The sequence below is a fragment of the Orycteropus afer genome, unplaced genomic scaffold (genome assembly GCF_000298275.1).
Source record: "Orycteropus afer afer isolate SDZICR_OR568_19922 unplaced genomic scaffold, OryAfe1.0 scaffold00064, whole genome shotgun sequence".
NCBI classification, from domain to species: Eukaryota; Metazoa; Chordata; class Mammalia; order Tubulidentata; family Orycteropodidae; genus Orycteropus; species Orycteropus afer.
In genome coordinates, this window is record NW_006921651.1 from 4,029,992 (window position 1) to 4,048,014 (window position 18,023).

Here is an 18,023-nt window from a genome sequence, read left to right on the forward strand (position 1 = left end):
ATAGCAATTAAAGAAAACTAGTCTCCTGTGGAGGCAACACACCCTCAGGACTCTGGGATATGTCCATTGCCAGGTAGCAGCATCATAAATGCCAGGGACAGGGGACTTCAGGGAAGCAGGCTGAGCTCTTGAACATTTCCTTCACTCAAGGGGGTATGATTCCCACACACCATGAAGAATATGGTAAAGCCCAAAGTTGGGCTGCTAACTGTGGTTCCAACTCACCAACCACTCTGCAGGGGTGGGTGGAGAATGTGAGACACTCTGCTTCTGTAAAGATTGCAGCCATGGGAACACTATAGAAACTCTATGGGGCAGTTCTACTCTGTCCTACAGGGATGCTATGAGTTGAAATTGACTCCAAGGCGATCCAAAAACCAAAACCAAACCCACTGCCATCAAGTTGGATCCAATTCATAGCAAACCCTCCTTGGTTTTCTGAGGCGGTATCACTACAGAAGTAGATTATTGCCCAACCTTCCTTTCAAGAGCGAAATCCATCAGAATTCCATTTATTTAGAAGAGTTTTCACTGTGGAAGGGGGTCTGGTGAGGTTAGGATGTCTCTGTCACTGGAGGAATTCAAGTAGAGACTAAATAGATTCTGCTGTGGAAGGGATGAAAGTTTCTGGGGCTCAGATGAAAAAGGTAGAGTGTTGTGGGGAGAAAGAGAGAACCTGAAGGGAGAAGCTGATTCTCAAGGCCAGCACACACCCTGGTCGAGGCCTCTAAATTCTCACCATGAGTCCCTCTGCCCCCACACTCTTATCTGTTTCCCATGCCTTTCAGCCTCCAAAATTTGTCTGGAATGTTAGCCCTGGATGAGACTGAAATCCCAGGCGCTCGCCTCAGCACTTCTGCACAAAATATAGGGCAAGTACGCTCCAAGGCTGCCCTGAATTCCATTCCTTGGCCCCTGCATGCAAATACACAGGACTCAAGAGTGTTCTGGACTCAGTAGGAAGATCCCAGGTTCTGGGGATGGTTGTTTCTGGAGTAGCTCCAGGAAGTTTTCCAAAACCATAGCGATCAACATAGAATGTAGTCTTTCCAAAGAAACCCAGGAATCACTGTTCAACCCCCTTCTCCCTACATCCCTAGAAAGATAAAAGAACAAACAACAACAACAAAACATACTTTCTTTGTAGACCTAGAATGCTAGGTTGGGGCAGGACAGTGTCCTGGACTCCTTCACCCTCAGATACACAGGTCACAGGACAGGGGCAGGATGGGGAAACCCCCGGGGGCCAGGTCCCTTCTTGAGAGTCTTAGTAGGTTCTTCCCCACCCTCAGATGGAAGAAGAGGAAGGTGTCTGAGGAAGGGGCGTGGGTGACAGTGAGAGGGCCCGAGTGGGTGGGTGTGAACAAGACCAGTAAGAACCAGAGGTGAGGTTTGAAAGTGGGGTCTCGGGGGCACTGACTCAGCAGCGGAGCCACCGTTCAGTGTTCCCGGTTGCCTCCCCCGTCCGCAGAGTGTCCTTTGAAGCTGGGAAGGGGCTTTGATCTGGGGTCTCTCCGCTCTCAGAGGCCTCGCCCTCCTCTAGCCCCTGCACCCCTCCTCGGCGCAGGGACTGTTTCCGGCAGTTGCTGGGGGCAGCTGGGCAACCCTACATCCCCCCCCCCCCAGAGACAGCTGGGAGCAGGCTGAGCGAGGGGCGGGGAGAGGGCCAGCTGCTCAGCTCGGGCTGGGGCCGGGAGGGCGGCGACATAAAAGGGCTCAGGGCGGCAGGGGCGCGGCAGAGGAAACCCCCCAGAGGCCGCCCCCTCCCTGCGGGCTCTGCACATCTGGGTCCCAGGAGCCGCCGCCCTCCGCTGGCCGGGTGGGGACGACGCGGGCCCCGACACCCAGCCCTTCCCGGAAGGGGGAGGAGCGATGGCCTGGAGGTGGAGGGGGTAGGAGGCCCCGCCTGGGGCTGGAGAGAGGGTGTGAGGGCCCTATCAGTCAGTTAGCGGATGTGAGGCACAGGGTGTGTGCTCTGTGGGTGCGGTGAGGGGTCTGGGTGCACACACCAGGTCAGGGTAGGAAAGGACCGACAGACGCCCTCTGGAGTCCACCCTGTGTCCTGAGGCAGCTCCAACACTTTCTGGGTCTCCTCTGCCCTCTTTTGGGAGGTGGGTGACAGCTGTTCCTACAAAGCCAGGGACAGCTGGATGGGGTTAGTGCCTCTCTGCTGCCTTTGGCACCCCCAGGCCACTGTACTGGCAGCTGGCTTCTTCCCCTACAGCTGTGTGCCCAAGTGTGTAATTGTCCCAGTGGGTTTTCAAAGCTAGAGGGATGGGGCTCAGGCCTAGCCCCACACACAGCAGAATCTCTCCACATCTGATTGGTAATACCTAGAGAAAGGACTTTTCCCATCAAGTAAAACTAGGCCAAGCAGCAAAGAAATTGGGTGGCTTTCTGTTCTGGCCACTAACTCTTGCCTCAGTGGATGTCCAAGGGCTCCTGAAATACTAGAGGAAGGGGCAGTGAGAAGGGAGTAGATGTAAGTGGAGTTACGTGTCTGTCCCTCAGCGCCTGCCTACAGGCATCCTTTCACCCTGGGCTGGAGGGGTGCTGTTCCCCAGCCACCTGCCCTGCTGTTAGCCCAAAGAGGCACAAAGGAAAGGAAGAGGGAGACTCAGCTTTAGTCTGGCCCAGCCCCATTCATCAGGGGGCGTGGCCTGAGCATATCCTCCCATCTGGATCCTTATTTTTCTGAGGTTTACCAGGGGTCAGCAAGGCTTGGGCTTACCCACAGGTCTCCTGCCTTGCTCTGGACTTCCTGGGATGAAAGGCATCCAGGCACCTATTCAGCCCAGACAAGGGGAAAGTAGGTCCCTCTCCTAAGGGTACAGAAGATGGGCACAAGTTACTTCACAACACAGGCAGATCCAAACAAACCTTAACTTTTTAAAGTTAAGGTCCCTGCTTAGGAGGGCCTTGGTATGTCCCACCCTATGCCACAGGGGTCAGGGGTCACTGTAACAAGCAGCAGAAATGACCCCGGCCAGCATCTCATAGCAGCACTTCTCAAAGCCCAGGATGTGTCACAATAACCAAGGAATTAAAAATGCAGGTTCCAGGAGCCCTCAAGTCCCACTAAGACCAAGTGGGGACTCAGGAATCAGCCCTTTGAACACACTCCCAAGCCAAGCTTTGAGACTTTGAGAAATTCCACCAATGGGTGGAAGTGGGATGTCTTTGTCACCTTGCCACACACCCCCCACCCCTCCCAGGGCCAAAGCACTGAAATAGGCTGGGGTGTTTTCTCTGCAGCATAACTGGAAATCATTCTCCCCACCTGCCCTTCATCTATGCTCAGGGGCAAGAGCCCCAAGTCCGCAAAAGAAGCCTGGAGCCAAATGACTCTCTCCCCATCGGGGCCAAGGCTAAGTTCCTAGACAGGGCTGTTCTGCCTCTCAGCCCATGGCCCTGTACAATACCTGGCACTCAGGAAGTGCTCAGTATTTGCGGACTAAAGGGGGCAAAATTTTGCAAGACTCACAAAAAGGTGTTTCTCCTTTGTCTGTCCTAGCTAAGAGCACATTGGCAGGACCTCAAAGAGATGCCAAGGCCCCTGCAGCATGGGCCGGGCCTGGGAGGCCCTCAGCAAATATTTGTTAAATGAACCCAAGGCCAAGAGTAGATGTAGTAAGTGTCAACAGAGAAACTGACACGAGCCTGGAGTGGCTAGACCTAGAAGGGCAGAATAAGGCAAGGCGGGCAAGGGCTTCTGCCCCTGGGGACAGACGCCTGAAGACCCCAGACTCGGGGCCTAGGGGATAAGAGCCAAAGCAGGGCATGGGACTGCGCCATCGTGTTTATTAGAAGGTTGGGTTTCGGTGTGTGTGCTAGACAGATTACAGAATAAATACCTGCACCTTGATAACAGGAAGTCCACGATTCATACAAAGTGCTCGCTACAGGAAGTGGCTGTGTCAAAATCCGGGCAAGGACCCAATTTGGGGCAGCCCCTCCTTCCCCGCTGACCTCAACAAGGGCTGTACTGGTTTTTTTTTTAATTTTATTATTTCTTTTATTTCTCTTTATTATTATTAATATTATTATTATTTGCTTTTGCTTGTGGTCACTATCATTGGCAAAGTTCCTTTTCCCCTTCCTTTGACATGGGGTTCCTGTCTTTAAGATTCCACTCTGAGGCTGAAGATGCCAAAAGCTGCTTGAGAAGTGGCCTTTGAACTCTGTCTGAGAGCATGGTGAGGAGAAGAAAGCAGGAAAAATCATTCTTGGTTTAAAAAAAAAGAAAAAGTGCCACCATCTACAGGTCATTCCTTACTCAATCAGTGATCAAACGCCCCAAAAGAAAAATCAAGGGAGAAACAGGCTGGTGGGCACTGGTCCTTCCTCCCAGGGTGGGGTGAGGGGCTGGACCCTCCCCACCCCCCCCCAAGGCTTTAGGGGAAGCTGAGGCTCCTTCCAGCCAAGAGGGTTTGAAGGGGAAGGAGTGGAAGAAAAAGGAGAGACAGAGAGAGAGCTCAGCGCCTTGAGACAGACGCCTTCCCAACTCCAAGGCCACCTGCGGCCCCAGTCCAGGCCAGCTCCCACTGTCACCTCCGCGTCCAGAAGATTCATTAAAAAAAAAAAAAGAAATTCAAAAACAAAACCCCAAACAAAATAAAATCCAAAAGGAAAGACCTGGGGCAATGGAGGGGAGAGGGGAGGGAGGAGAGAAAAGGAGGGCAGGTCTCTGAATGAGTAATTCCGAGCCACCAGGGGCTGGTGGGGGAGACTCCCCAGTGCCCCACCTCCCGCATGGCGTTAGCTCGTCACGTAGTGTTTGGTGGACGGCTGCCCATACACCCTGTAGAAATCCTGGTGGCCAGGCTGCTGGGACGCGTCGAGCCAGTCTCTGACCGCCAGGCCGGGAAGGGATTGGGGCACCGAGGGTGTGGGTGGGAGTGGGTGTGAATACTCCTGCGAGGGCACTGTCCAGGGGAAGTGGCCGGAGCGGGGGTAGGGCTGGTGGCTGCCATGGTTGGCCACGGAGGAACAGTAACAGTTGTCCACAGAACAGACGAGAATCTTGCGGCCGCCATACTGGGGGAGCATGGGCTGCTGGGCAGCGGAGCCATTGGGATACTGCGACGGGGGGAACACAGGACTTGAGTGTACTGGCTGGGTGCTGCCCGGCAGGGCCACCAAGTGCTGCGTGGAGCTGCAGGGCCCCAGGGGCTGCCCAGACTGGCCCTCGCCGCTCGCTGTGCCCGCCGCCCCGTACTGGCCGCCCACAGGGCCCGACGACGTCTCTAGGAAACTGGCCTCCGGGAAGGCCGTTGAGTGCTTGCGCTTTTCCGCCCCAGAGCTGCTCACGCCACAAGGGTACAGGGGGACGCTCTGCAAGAAGGGCACCGGTGTGCTGAAGGGGCCTGTGGAGAGTTTGGGGGCACAAATCACCAAAGCTCCCACCCACAAGCATCCCAGGCCTCCTCTTCCCTGGGGACCTTTCACGTCTACAGGCCAACCACATTACATCAAAACATCATCTCAGTCAATGCTCACTACTCCAACAGGAAGTAGATACTATTATTATTCCCATTTTACAGCTGAAGAAACCAAGGCTCAATTTGGCCAAGGTCCCACAGCTAGAAGTGGCAAAGCTAGCAAATGAAGAAATGTCTATCTACCTAGGCCACAATGCCTCTCAGAAGAAAGGCTCTGACCCTGACCCCTGCCCAAAGGGCTCTCTCCCTTCTGTTGAGGACCCCACCCTCACCTTCTAGCATCTTCCGTAGCTGCTTCTCCTTCTTGGCCACCTCGTTCAGGAAGAGCTTGGAGTTCAGGTGGCCGATCTTAGGGGGAGAAAGGCTGCTGCCTGTGCAGGTCTGGGTCCTGGGGGCAGTAGACGGGGCATCTACTATGAGGAGGCATCACCGGTGAGCCCGCCCTACCTCCCCCGTGGGCCTGGCCCTCCCTGCCCTCTCCCAGATGTTCCCCTAAAGGCCAGGGGCCCTCTGCTCACCTGTCCATTAGGATTTTCACAGACTTGGTGTTCTGTGGGGAGAGAACAGGGTGAGTCAGTAGGAAAGGCAGCACAGGGGAAGGGAAGAAGGAAGCCGCCCCCATCCTCCCTCTCCCAGGCAGAACTGACCCTCAATTTTTGGAGTTTAGAAGAGAAATATGGTACCTGTACCATACCCCCCCGCCCCCAGCAGGGCCTAGGGAATACCCCATAAGGCAACACATTAATGTTTCTGAAGCAAAGTGCTTGAATATTCAGGGCAAGTGAGATAAATAAAGACTCTACACTGCCCAGCATCTGGGCAGGTCAGCTTTGCTATATTAAATGAGTTACATTTTTTTTTTTTAGTCTTCTGCGGTTTTTTAAATGTGGAATTGTGGATAAAGGACAGTTGACCTATATTATAACCTCCCTTTTATAGGTGAAGGAACTAAGGTATAGGAAGCAGATAAGGCTTGCCCAAGGTCACAAAGCTAGAAAGAAGAGGATGGGATTTGAATGAGTGAAGGCTGGCTCTAAAGTCAAGGGCAAGTGAGCACACTGGGAGGGAGGAAACCGGTTGGGAAAGAGGAAAATTGCAAACTCCAGTTTAGGAACAGCCCCCTAGGTCCTGACAGCCCAGCCCCAGCCCACCTTCATGAAGCCGACATCCTCCGTCTTGTCGAAGAGCAGCTGCAGGGAGCCAAGCAGCTTCTTGGCCTCCTGCATGCGCTCGCCGAGGTGCAGCGCCTGCGCTGCGTTCTCGCTGCAGAACTTGGCCTGGGCTTTGTCCAGGACCTCCACCGTCTGTCGCAGGTCCTCATCCAGCAGCTGGTGCAGCTTCTCGTACTGCAGCCGGACCTCGTCTTTCAGCTGGCTCACCTTCTCCTGCAGGCACAAGGGCCGGAGTGGGCGGGCAGGTGAGATCCGGAACCTCTGGCTTCTGCTCCTGCCATCTCACTTGGGATTCCAAGTCTCCAGGCTGCCCTGGGATCTCAAAGACAAGGTCTGACCTGCCAGTTTCCCACTGGGTAGCACAGGGCTGTGTCAACCAGCCCTGGCACCAGTGGGGGTGACCCACATTGAATGACTGACTGAGGGGCTCTGGCACAGAGCTGACCACGAGAGAGATCCTAAGTAAGGAACTAACCCCAAGCCCTATATCCCAACCACCTCCACCCTATACCACGGGCTTGGGCTACGCTACCTCCACCAGACGCTTGTCTGACTCAAGTTTGTACAGCTGGTCCTCAATGTCCTGCTCTCGTTCCTCCAGTCGGTCTTGCTGCTTCATCAGCATCTTCTGTAGGGAGAGGTGGGGCATGGGGCATCAGAGGGAGGCTGTGGCTCTGCCCCTTTCCAAGGGTAGGAGAGGACCACCCTCCCCTCTACAGAGCAGACTCACCCGACAGGTCCTTTGACTCAGCTAGCCTATAATCTCTGCCACTCAGCCTCTCTAGCCCCCTGCCTGTGATCCCAGGGGCATGCCACCAGCTAGTCTTTGACCCCAGCCACCAAAAGCCTAGACTAGCTTAAACCATGAGCTTTCTGAGGGCAGGGTCAGGTCAGCCTCTGTTCCGAGCACATTTCCTGTACTGCCTTATCTAATCATTCCAGTAATGCTTATGAGGTAGGTACTATAATTATCTTCAACTTACAGTAAAGGAAACTGAGGCCCACAGACCACAGAGGTTAAGCCCTTCATCCAGTCACACAGCTAGTAAATGGCAGCTGGGATACAAACCCAGGTGATCTGATTTTAAAAAAAAAAGGAAAAAAAAAAAAAAAAACTCACTGCCGTTGAGTCGATTCTGACTCATAGTGACCCCTCCTCCTTAGGTTTCCAAGGGGGTATCTCTACGGAAGTAGATTGCCCAGTCTTCCTTCCATGGAGTGGCTGGTGGTTCAAACCCACCTTCTGGTTAGCAGTCAAATGCCTTAGGCACTACGCCACCAGAACTCCCAGGTGACCTGATAGCAGGTTCTATGCTCATCTAAGCCATGCTGCCTCTCTCTGGAGAGCCCCATCTTAGAGATGAGCACCCTAGATGCAGAGGGTCAAATGACAGCCAAGGTCACAAGGTCCTCCAGCTCCCAGTCCAAAGCTCTCACCTCACAGTTGCCCTTCTCTAGGGAGCATCAAGAAACTGTCCCTTGTTTCTGATGAGAGCTGAGCCTCAGAAATGCTCACTAGCTCCTCAGCCCGCCAGTTGAAACCAAGGAGAAGGGAGGCCCTGGCTCTCCTAAGATTTGGGGCCAGTCTCCTGGATTTTTGGGTGCACTTCTCACACTGCAGCCACACCTCCTCCTTCAGTTGCATTTTTCTGGAACATTTATACCAAGGGAGATAAGGTGTTGGGCCAAGGTCTCTCCCCAGCCTCAATCTCCTGCTTCCACAACCCCAGCCCTGTCCATGCCAGCTGCTCCACGTACCCATTTACCCTCTTCACCAGACACACTTCTTCAAACAGGGTCTCTCCTCTCTGCTCAAGAACCCTCGATGACTCCCTCCTTTCAAGCAGTACTTTAACATGGCAACAAAGGATCTCTTACCATCTGACTCACCCAGTCAGGAGGGCTGGTACCCTGTCCCTAATACTCTGAGCTCATTTTAACTCCCTGGGCTCTGCTCATGTTTTTCTGCAGCCCACAGTGCCTCTTCCCTCCTCCTGTCTATCATTCAAGGCCCAACTTAAGGCCCTAATCCTCTTGGAAGCCTTCCCTAACTCCTGCTCTAAGTCTGTACAGGTCTCTCCTTGTCCTGACCATGCAGTGGGTGGTCACATTCTGCCCTCCTTCAATACAGCACTGGCCAAGAACCACCAGCCACATGTGCCTCTTATTTAATCAGAATAAACTAAATTGATCATCAGTTCCTCAGCTGAATCAGCCACATTTCAAGTGCTCCATGGCCTAATGGGGAGCTCTGGTAGCATAGTGGCTAAGATACTTGCCTACTAACCAGACGGCTGGCGGTTCAAACCCACCAGCCACTCCTCGGAAGGAAGGTTGGGCAATCCTACTTCCGTAGTGATACTGCCTCGGAAACCCAAGGAGGGGTCGCTATGAGTCAGGTTTGACTCGACGGCACATAACAACAACAACAACATGGCCTAATGAGCTAGCAGTTACCACACTGGACACCATAGACAGGAAATAGTGCCATCCTCACAGCAAGTTCTATTGGATCCATGCTGCTCTTGTAGTTTTCTGATTGTCACTTGTCATGGCCTGATCCCTGAAAATAGGGCTTTGTTGATGGTTTGATCCACTTCCCTTCCCAGCCAGGCCAGACAAAGGCCTGAGATGTACAACATAGCTACTGACTAAATATGAGTTTTGTACAAAAAGTAAGGTTTGCAACACATCTTTCACAGAGCCCAGAGCTTGCAGTAAGCGTCCACCCTGTAAGGAGGGAATTCTTTTTCTTCCTCTGACAGGCCTAAGAGTTACCCTCAAGTTTGACCCCTGACCTCCAATTCCCAATCCCATCCATTTGGTTTCCTAAAGACAAGCTGCCACTAATCCCTACCTCACTTTCTCCAACCCATTTTACCTATGGGAAAACCAAAGCCAGTAAGTTCAGCCAAACTCCATTTTGTGTTGGTGGCTACCTTGGAAACAAAGACCTAGGGCCTTGGGGGCAGGAGGATGTGGGGGTGGGGTAAGGCTCTCAGATTCGGAGCTGGGGAAGTCTGGGGCACCCCCTTCCAAACCTGGCCTTTTAACAGACCAAGGAGGCCCTGACCCCAACAGCACTTTTTTCTTCTAGCAGGTCCCCCCACCCACAGGGATGGGGGCACAGGGAATAGATGCCAGCCTGAGGGTCAGAGCCTAGAAACAGACACAGCTTGGGTGGGGGGGCTGGAACAGAGACGGTTGCACTACCCCCATCTGTGAAACTGCCCGGAGTTATGTGAAGAGAGGAGGAAGCCCCCTGTAGCACTGTCCACAAACATACACACAACTATAAACACACATGCAGCCTGGGCCCTGGGGCCACTGTGCAGACACTGCACAGATGCAGACTTATTTGCACACAAGCCCCTGCATGGTGCAAGCCCCTGGCAAGAACCAGAAGCACCTGTGCCCGAAACATTAGGCCTTTTTCCTTCCTCAAATTCTTGTCTGCTGCTGCCCTGTCCCCACACTCAGGAGGTACCTCAGGTTACAGGCCACTCACTGTTATCGCAGTACCCAGGACATCTGAAAGCCAGGTCCCAAGCCCCCGCACCTGTACCTCACAATCTTCCTGCTCTTCAGTGCAGACTGCGGGGTGCCTGGGGTGAGGCCCAGATGAGGGGTAGAAAAAAGGCAGCCCCAGATTCCCAGAGTGGTGCTGTCCCACTCCCACCTACCATGCCAGTCAGAGGTCCCCTGCTGAGGCCCAGTGGGTAGGCAGGAAGTTCACAGCTGACCCCTCAGGCAGAACCGAGGGAAGCACCCCTTGCAAAGTCCTAGGAGGCAGGCAAGCCCCTTCCCTCTACCACTTCTAGGCTTTTTTCCAAGCCTCTTCTGAGGGATCCCTTGGGCTCTGCTGTGTCTTCTCTTGCCCATGCTCCCTGGCAGTGGTAGGTGGGTTTCATTGCCCGTCCCCCAGCTCAGAGGCCATGGGTGCCTATTTCTTTTGCAGGGGTGGGGGTGGGGGGGAGGAGTGAGCAGGAAGAGGAAGGAAGCTTGCCAGGGTTTGCCAGCCAGGGAGAGGAGGAGGGGGCTCATACCAGCCAGCCAGTTTATCCTTCCAGGGCCTGCCCTAGGAGGCAAGTGATCCCGTTCCTGCACAATGTCTGAGGGAAAAGGGGTGGCCCACTGGTAAGGAGGGAAATAGTCGCTCCCTGCTGTCCCATCATTATCTGCACCTGATTATGCCAAATGACCCACTCAGGCAGCAGAGACGCTGGAAGGTAAGGAGCAGAGGAAGCCAGACCTGGACCTCTCCCCATGACCTGCAGCTTCCTTTGCACCCTAACGCCCACCCTACCTCCCCAGAAAACTGTTGAGAGCCACGAGGCCCCACTTCCCATTTCATAAAAACCCACAGCCTGAGAAGGGACCAGATTCCCCTACAAGGGTAGTAGGGCGAGCCCCTTACTAGGCCCCCTGAACTGTGGCACACCTCAAGATAGAAGCGCCTGAGAGCTGCGACCCAGGGACCAGGCTTCCAGGGCTGGGAGGGCCAACCTCAGCCACATTCAGCAGCCCCTGGGCCAGGTAGGACTTAGGGCCCTCCATGGTCTGCTCCAGGGCTTGACAAGGCAAAAGCATCAAGAAAGTGCTGGCCCACCCCGTTTCCATGCCTCCAGGGCCCCAGAGTGTACCACTCAGACCCAGTGCCCCCTGTTCTAGACTCTGCCTCAGGCTGTCCTCTCTGGCCCCCTCCGAGCCTGGAGAGGGGGGAGCCGTACTCCCCTACACTCCTGCCACACAGGCCCTGGAGCCTGACTGGCCAAGCCCAGCTGGCGTTTTTGATGCCAGGTAGGACTGGCAGAGGGGTAAGGCTGTGAGGACTCTGGGCTGTATAAAAGTTAATAAATGATAATAATAAAACCCTCAAGTGAACCTTGAAGAGAAGCAAGGTCAGCAGGGAACAGGGCCCCAGGGGCTGGGGCAGAGAAAGTTTCTAGATTTTCAGACAAGGCCAGGGCTGGCTCCTGCAGCCCCTATAATGGTTATGGGGGGTGGGGAGTGGGGCTGAGGGTGCCAAGAGGAGGGGGCAGGGCTGTTGAAGCCTTCTTCTTGCTCAGGTCCCTGGCCTGGTGACTCTCATGCCATTCCAGCCCTGGCTGCAGCCCGGTGCTCAGAACTACACCATCCTTACCTCCTCCCCAACTGCCAGCCCCCTCCCCCAGCCCTTGTCTCAGAAGGAGGTTCGCCTCCTCTCTCCCTGGGGCCCACAGCACTCTGCTCTTCTCTCAGAAAAGCTGCCTGCCCTGGACCTCCCTTTGCATGCTTCAGCCCCTGACTTGGGCTGGGGAAACCACACACCCAGAGGGAGAGGGGCTACAGGGTGGGAGCCAGGGCAAGGAGAGGCTGCACCTCCAGAGGCAAGCCTCGGTGGACCCAGAGGGGCCTTCGCAACTGCAGAGCAGAATCAGTTCCTGCCATGCAGAGAGCAGCGCTCTGGGGCAGCAGAACAAAGAAGCGAGAGAGAAAGCCCCCCTTTGTCTGGGTCTGAATGCCAGGCAAACTGGGAAGGAAGGCTTTCCCAGGGCCAAGGATGAGCTTGGCCAGGGCGCCTGCTCAGCCCAGGGCAGGGGCTCAAGGCGGCTTCCCACTCTTCCCGTGCCCACTCAGACCGCCCCTAGCACACCATCACAGGATCCTCCCCAGACAACAAGCTCACCCTAAGGTAAATCTCGTCTTCCTCTCCCCGCCCCAACATCCTCCACCAGGTGAGAAGGTTCCATGATGCCAATACAGACTCACAACCACTAAAACACCATCGCTGGGAGCAGGGACTCCCAGCAGCACAGTCACGCTGACACATTCAACTTCAATTCAAGGGACCCGGCAAGCATGGCACGCAGGTACCCTCTTCTCTCCGTCATTCACACACACATGCAGGCACACATGTATGACACATACCTGCAGACAGACATGTATGCACAGCCACTCAGAGCTGCATGCGGCAGGGTTATCAATAGGGCGTGCATGACAGGTACCCTGTCTGTGTCAGCAGGATCCTGGGGGTGGAGGTGGGGGGCTGGGCCTCTGCCTGGGGTGCCTCTTGGGGCCCAGGGAAGATGTCTAAGCCAGACCCACCTTCTACAGACTCAAGAAGATCAAGGAAGAGACAGCTACATGACCCTCCACCGTGTGTGTGCACGCACATGTGTGCACACACATACACACACAACCACCCCCAACCCCACCTAAGATCTCAGGAGTAAGGTCTCCTTGGCAGGGAAGCGGGGCAAGCAGAGGGCCTTGCATTGCCTGAACCAGGCTCCTCCCACCATACTGCAGCCCCCGCCCCAGCAGATCTGGCCCAGGGCAGCCCTCCCACAGCTAAACCAGAGACAGACACCTGGAGGCATCCCTCCTGCGTCCCAGTACAACCTCCCCAGCCAGGGCCCATGTGAGCAGGGTACCCTTACCCCCCACAGCTGCAAACCCCAAAATGGCCCCAGCAGTGGGATCACCTCCCCAGAGAACACCTCTTCTCAAGTCTGAAACCACTGAGGATGCAAGGAACAGGGTCCTAGCAACATTTCCTGAGAGATCTTGATCTGGGGCCTGAGGGATGACACGGACACAGAACTATGACGGCACAAACTCAGGTACACTTAAACACACACACACCCTGCACAGCCCCTCAAACACATAACTAGGCTTCTCCTCGGTCTTTATTCCACTTGAGGAAGTCCTAAGGGGCACTCTGAGCTCCCACCTGGGAGCGGGGAGGAGGTCTGACCATCTAAGGCCAACCCTGAGCCCACCTGGATGTCCCAATCTTGGGCCTTTAGCCTCACACAGCCCCAGGAAGAACGCCTTCATGGGTCAGGATGGGTCTCTGGGGCCCATTCAGTGGGCATCTGGGCCTCAGCCTCCTGCCCCCTCCCACTCAGGGCAGCACTGCTGTAGGCGGCTGGCTTATATGCAGAGTGCTGGTGATATGGGAATGGGGGGCCGCCAGGAAGGGGTTAATCTGGGTTTTCTGTATCTAGCAGACAGGGCATTTCAGCAGCACCCCTCCCCAGAAGGCACAAGAGGAAGAACAAGAAACTGAGCGTGTTCTAAGGCATGTCCCAGCTCTCTGTGCTGCTCCCATACCCTGGAGAATTCTACTGCCCTCATCCACACACCAGCAGGGGCCCTCTAAGACAGACTGGCCAACAAGGGAAAAAGGGCCAAGGAAAAGGCCCCTCCCCCCGTCTGGCCTAGAGATAGTAGAGAAAGGAGAGATTCATCCATTCAGGTTCCCCATTGCCCACCCCCACCCCCACCCCCTGGAAGGGCGGGGCCTCTCTTCTTCCACTTTGAATAAGTCAAATTCACACTTGAATGACACTGGGCTATAGAAGGGTTTCCAACCCCAGCGCCCTGGGGCACCAGAAAGAATCCTGGAGGCCCGGCTGCAGGGGCCTGGAGGACGATGACACTCAAGCCACCCTGCACAGATACTGAATACACAGAATTGTGCCCCGATGCAGCCCACTCCTCCTGAGCCTGACCACACCAGCCACAGTAACTCACACACAGAGCTGCTAACATAGTTCAGCGCCTGCCTCCATCAGTTCCCTCTAAGAGCTTGAGGATTCAGGGGCCTTCTGATGAGAAGGCTGCACTCACTAGCCACCCACCAGGCCCATATGCCAGCTATACAGATAGGAGACAGGTGCATTTGAAGGTAAAGCAGCCAGTCTCAGATACTCCCAAACACACCTAGATACCCTCCGACCACCACATCGGGTGCAAATTACATACACCCCCCCGACACACACACACCTCAATCAAAGCTAAGACCACAACCACGAGTATGAGTACACTATCCACTCACCACCCCAGGTTGCTGCCCCTCTTCTGTCCATTTCTTTCTCCTCCCCTCACTTTCTGCTGCCAATCCCAGGACAGAGCACTGCCTCTGTTTTTTTCCCAGCCTTCTCTCCCAGTCCTTCCATCTTTATTAATAGCAGCAGCTTCCCAATCCTGGGGAAAGTCAGGACTCTGTCTGCCCTGAGAGGGGGATGGAAGGCAATCAGGGACTCATCGTTTCCCCTAGGCCTGTGCCTTTCCCAACCCTAGTGGAGGGGGGGGCAGTAGTTCTTCTCTCCACCTCCCCACCCCTCATTTCCTTTAAGAAACCAGAGGCCTGCCCTGGCACAAAACCTCAGAACTAGCCCATCCGATTGGAAACTGATTATACAGCAAATTTTGTTACCCCCACCCTCGGCATGTGGTGGCCCTCCTGCCTTTTGTTGGTTGTGTGTGTATATTTTTTAAGTGCTAAATAGTGACTCATTCTGACTGGTCCTCTCCACAGGAAATAGCCCCCATCTACAACCAGCCCCAGCTCAGAGCTTCCTTATACCCAAGCTCCTCAAGGGCCTCAACAAGCCTCCAGGGGCTCCCACCCATAAACCCTCCCAGTCCTCCCAAGGCCAAACTTGCCACCATGCTGTCACACCCAGGCCCTAAGCTGGGGCTTCTGCGATGGCTCAGACAGTGCCAGGCCAACCCTTTCCTTCTGGTACGACTCAACTCTGAAAGCCAGGACACCACCCGGGAGGGACCTAGGAGGTGCCCCCCCCCCACTGCAGAGGATGGGAAGTATAGCCTCAGTCAGCTCTAAAGCCAGGCCCAGAGGCCTGAGAGGGAATGAGGTTTTGACATTGGCCGTTGCTGCAGGGTGTATACAGTGGGAGGGGATGCGGGTTCTGTAATCACCCGAGCCACAGCCCAGGGGAGCCAGCTGCCTGAAACCAGATTTCAAGGCGGCTCAACCTTAAACCCACAGGATTCTTTTTCAGTCTTCCACTTCCCCTCCCTAATTGTGGGAGGCCTGTCACAGAGGGCTGGACTGGGAGAAATGGGCTCAGGATGATGGATGATACACACTTTAAGGTTTGTTCATGCAGATGTGTGTAACACACTTGCACACAGAGGGCAGGGCTTCTCACCCAGAGAGCAGGCTACCAGAAATAATCCAAAAGGCTGAGATGCTGTCCAGGACTCCGCTAGCTGGCCGGGCGCTATCCATATAGATACTTGAATTCTCCACTCCCTCTGGAAGCCAGTCTCCCCTCCCCAATGTGTTTCCAATACAGCTTGAAACTAACATGGCTGCCTTTGTTTACTTCCTCATTGGTATGCCAGCATCATGGATCATGTCAGCTACAGCAGTGGCACCGGGGCACTCATTACATAAACAGCAGCTGGAGAAGCAAGACCTGGGTCACTGCCTTGGTGACTTTCCCTAGGGCCCACAGAAAAAACGATGGGGGAGGGCTACGTGCAAAACAGAAAAGCAACAACATCCGAACTGGCAGCCCCACATCCCAATTCTACAAATGACTCACAAGATGGACCTATGGGCACAGGTGCGGGAATGGGTCAAAGTAGCGCTGGGGGACCCTTCGTCCCAGGATTTGCTCTCAAACTTTCAAAGCAAAAGAGTTTGAAAGGAGGCCTCTGGCCTGAGGTCATAACAAACAGCCTATCCTGATGGATGAACGCAGGTTCCCAGGCAGGAGTGTGTGTGTGTGTGTGTGTGTGCAGGGTACTTGCCCGGATCTCATTCCTTCGGATCTCCACGTCGCACACCGAGTGTCCCTGATGCGCGCCGCTGTAGTAGCAGCAGTACTGGCACACGGCCACCTGCTCGGCCTCGCAGTGGTAGAGGCGGTAGGCGTTGTGCTGCGGGCAGCTCCAGGCCCGCACGTCGTCCGCTTCCACCAGGAGGTGCCCGCGGGCGGTGGAGGGCTGCTGCAGGTGCGTCTGCACGTGGGACTGGCAGCAGGGCGCCTCGCAGCGCAGGCAGACCTTCTGCGCGGGCAGCGGGGGGCCGCGGCGACAGAACACGCAGTGCAGCGCTGCCGGCGGCTTCTCCACGTGCAGGGCGTTGAACTTCTCCACGATGTTGGTAAGCTTTAGGTTTTTCTCCAGGCCCGGCTTCTGGTTGTAGGCCTGGTTGCACTCCGGGCAGCGCACCAGGCCGCTGTCCTTAGCCCACGCCTCGCCGATGCAACCCCGGCAGAAGTTGTGTTTGCACGGTAGCTGCACGGGCTCCACGAAGACGTGCAGGCAGATGGGGCAGATGAGCTCTTCCTCGAAGCAGTTCTTCCAATTCTCCGCCATGGCGGCTGCGAGCAGCGGGCCCGGGCAGGCCTCCCCAACTCTCCAATCCTGGGGGTCCGTCCGGTGCAATTGTAGGTCCACCGAGCTCCGGCTCCAGCCGGCCCCGACAGTCACTCAGTCACCAGTGCCTTCCGTGCGTCCGCCCCCCAGAGGAGGGAGCCTTGGTCCTCACGCCGCGCGCGCAGCCGGCTGCGTCTCCTCCTCCCAAGCGCCTAGCGGGAGGCGGCGGGCTGCGCCAGGGCCGCGGCCCCGGCACCAGCCCTGGTAGGGAGCGCCAGGGTCCAAATTCCATATAAGAGGCCGCCTCCCGGTCGGCGCGGCTAGGGCAGCGGCGGCCCGCGGCCTAAACTCGAGCCTGCGTCTGACATTGGGGCGCGCCCCACGGCGGACAGAGCCCGGGAGCCGCACACTTCCTCTAGCGACGGCGATGGTGGCTCCCTCCTGGCTCTGCTGGCGCCGCGCCTCCCTCTCCTCGTCCGGGGTTCGAGAGGCCGGGCAAGCGAGGACGACTGAGCCAAGGGTGGCTAGATCCGGACGCGGCGGGCGAGGCACGCCGGCGGCCCCCGGGCCGTGGCACGGACGCCCCCCAGCAGGCCGACCGGCCGCTGGTGCGGGGTGCGGGGCGCAGGCGGACTGACTCCGGGGCGCTGCGTGCGCGCAGGGGCAGTCATTCAGATGAAATTCCAGTCCCCGGCCAGAGACACCAGTCCGCCTCTGCCTTCCTCCTCCCTTCACAAATAGAAACGGAAGGGGGAGGGAGAGAAGTGGGAAAAAAAAAAAAAAAACCAAAGGGAGGGAGGAACAGCCTCAGCGGTTCTCCGAACTGACCCCCTCGTCGCCACTTCTGCGCTCCCCCGAGGCCCGGCGCCGCGCGCCCCCGCCGCGGACAGACCCTGCTCCCCGTCCCCGCGCTGGGCGGGCGCCTCGGCTCTGCGAGGAAAACAAGGATTGATCAAACTAGAAAGGAATTTTTCTCAACTGCTAATGAACAGGAGGCTCGGCCCGGCCCTCCCCTCCCCCGCCAGGCCCTCCCCCTCCGCCGCCCGGGCCTCTCCCCGCGCCCCCCCACTTTCTTTTCTTCTCGGCCTCTGCTCCGGCCTGCGAGGCTCAGGCTGCGGGCCGGGCCAGCGGGGTCGGGCTGCCTCCCTCAGCGCCCAGCCATTTTGGGCTCCAGGCGGCGGCGTCCGCGCGGCCGGGATCCGAGTGCGCTCGCTCGAGGGTCCTGCAGCGTTTATATTTTGCTTTTTCCCCCCCCCCCCTTTGGTAGTTTTTTTTTTTTTTTTTTTTT

At 56.1% G+C, this 18,023-nt stretch overlaps 1 protein-coding gene across 1 annotated transcript; it reads right to left on the minus strand.

Moving 5' to 3' along the window:
- Positions 1 to 4,758: 4,758 nt before the first annotated feature.
- Positions 4,759 to 16,735, minus strand: TRIM8 (tripartite motif containing 8). Its single transcript, XM_007939892.2, has 6 exons — positions 16,166 to 16,735; positions 7,146 to 7,241; positions 6,593 to 6,826; positions 5,960 to 5,991; positions 5,714 to 5,829; positions 4,759 to 5,366 (listed from the first exon to the last, which is right to left on the minus strand). The coding sequence occupies exons 1-6, from the start codon at positions 16,733 to 16,735 to the stop codon at positions 4,759 to 4,761; spliced, it is 1,656 nt and encodes a 551-aa protein (XP_007938083.1).
- Positions 16,736 to 18,023: the final 1,288 nt, after the last annotated feature.

Bases quoted from the DNA above. Each gene is read 5' to 3' on its own strand.
- TRIM8 (XM_007939892.2), bottom strand. From the start codon at position 16,735: ATGGCGGAGAATTGGAAGAACTGCTTCGAGGAAGAGCTCATCTGCCCC. The intron at 7,242-16,165 runs GCAAGTACCCTG...CTCTCCCTACAG, and splicing joins TCCGAAGGAATGAGATCCGG to AAGATGCTGATGAAGCAGCA. The intron at 5,367-5,713 runs GTGAGGGTGGGG...AACTCTCCACAG, and splicing joins GCTACGGAAGATGCTAGAAG to GCCCCTTCAGCACACCGGTG.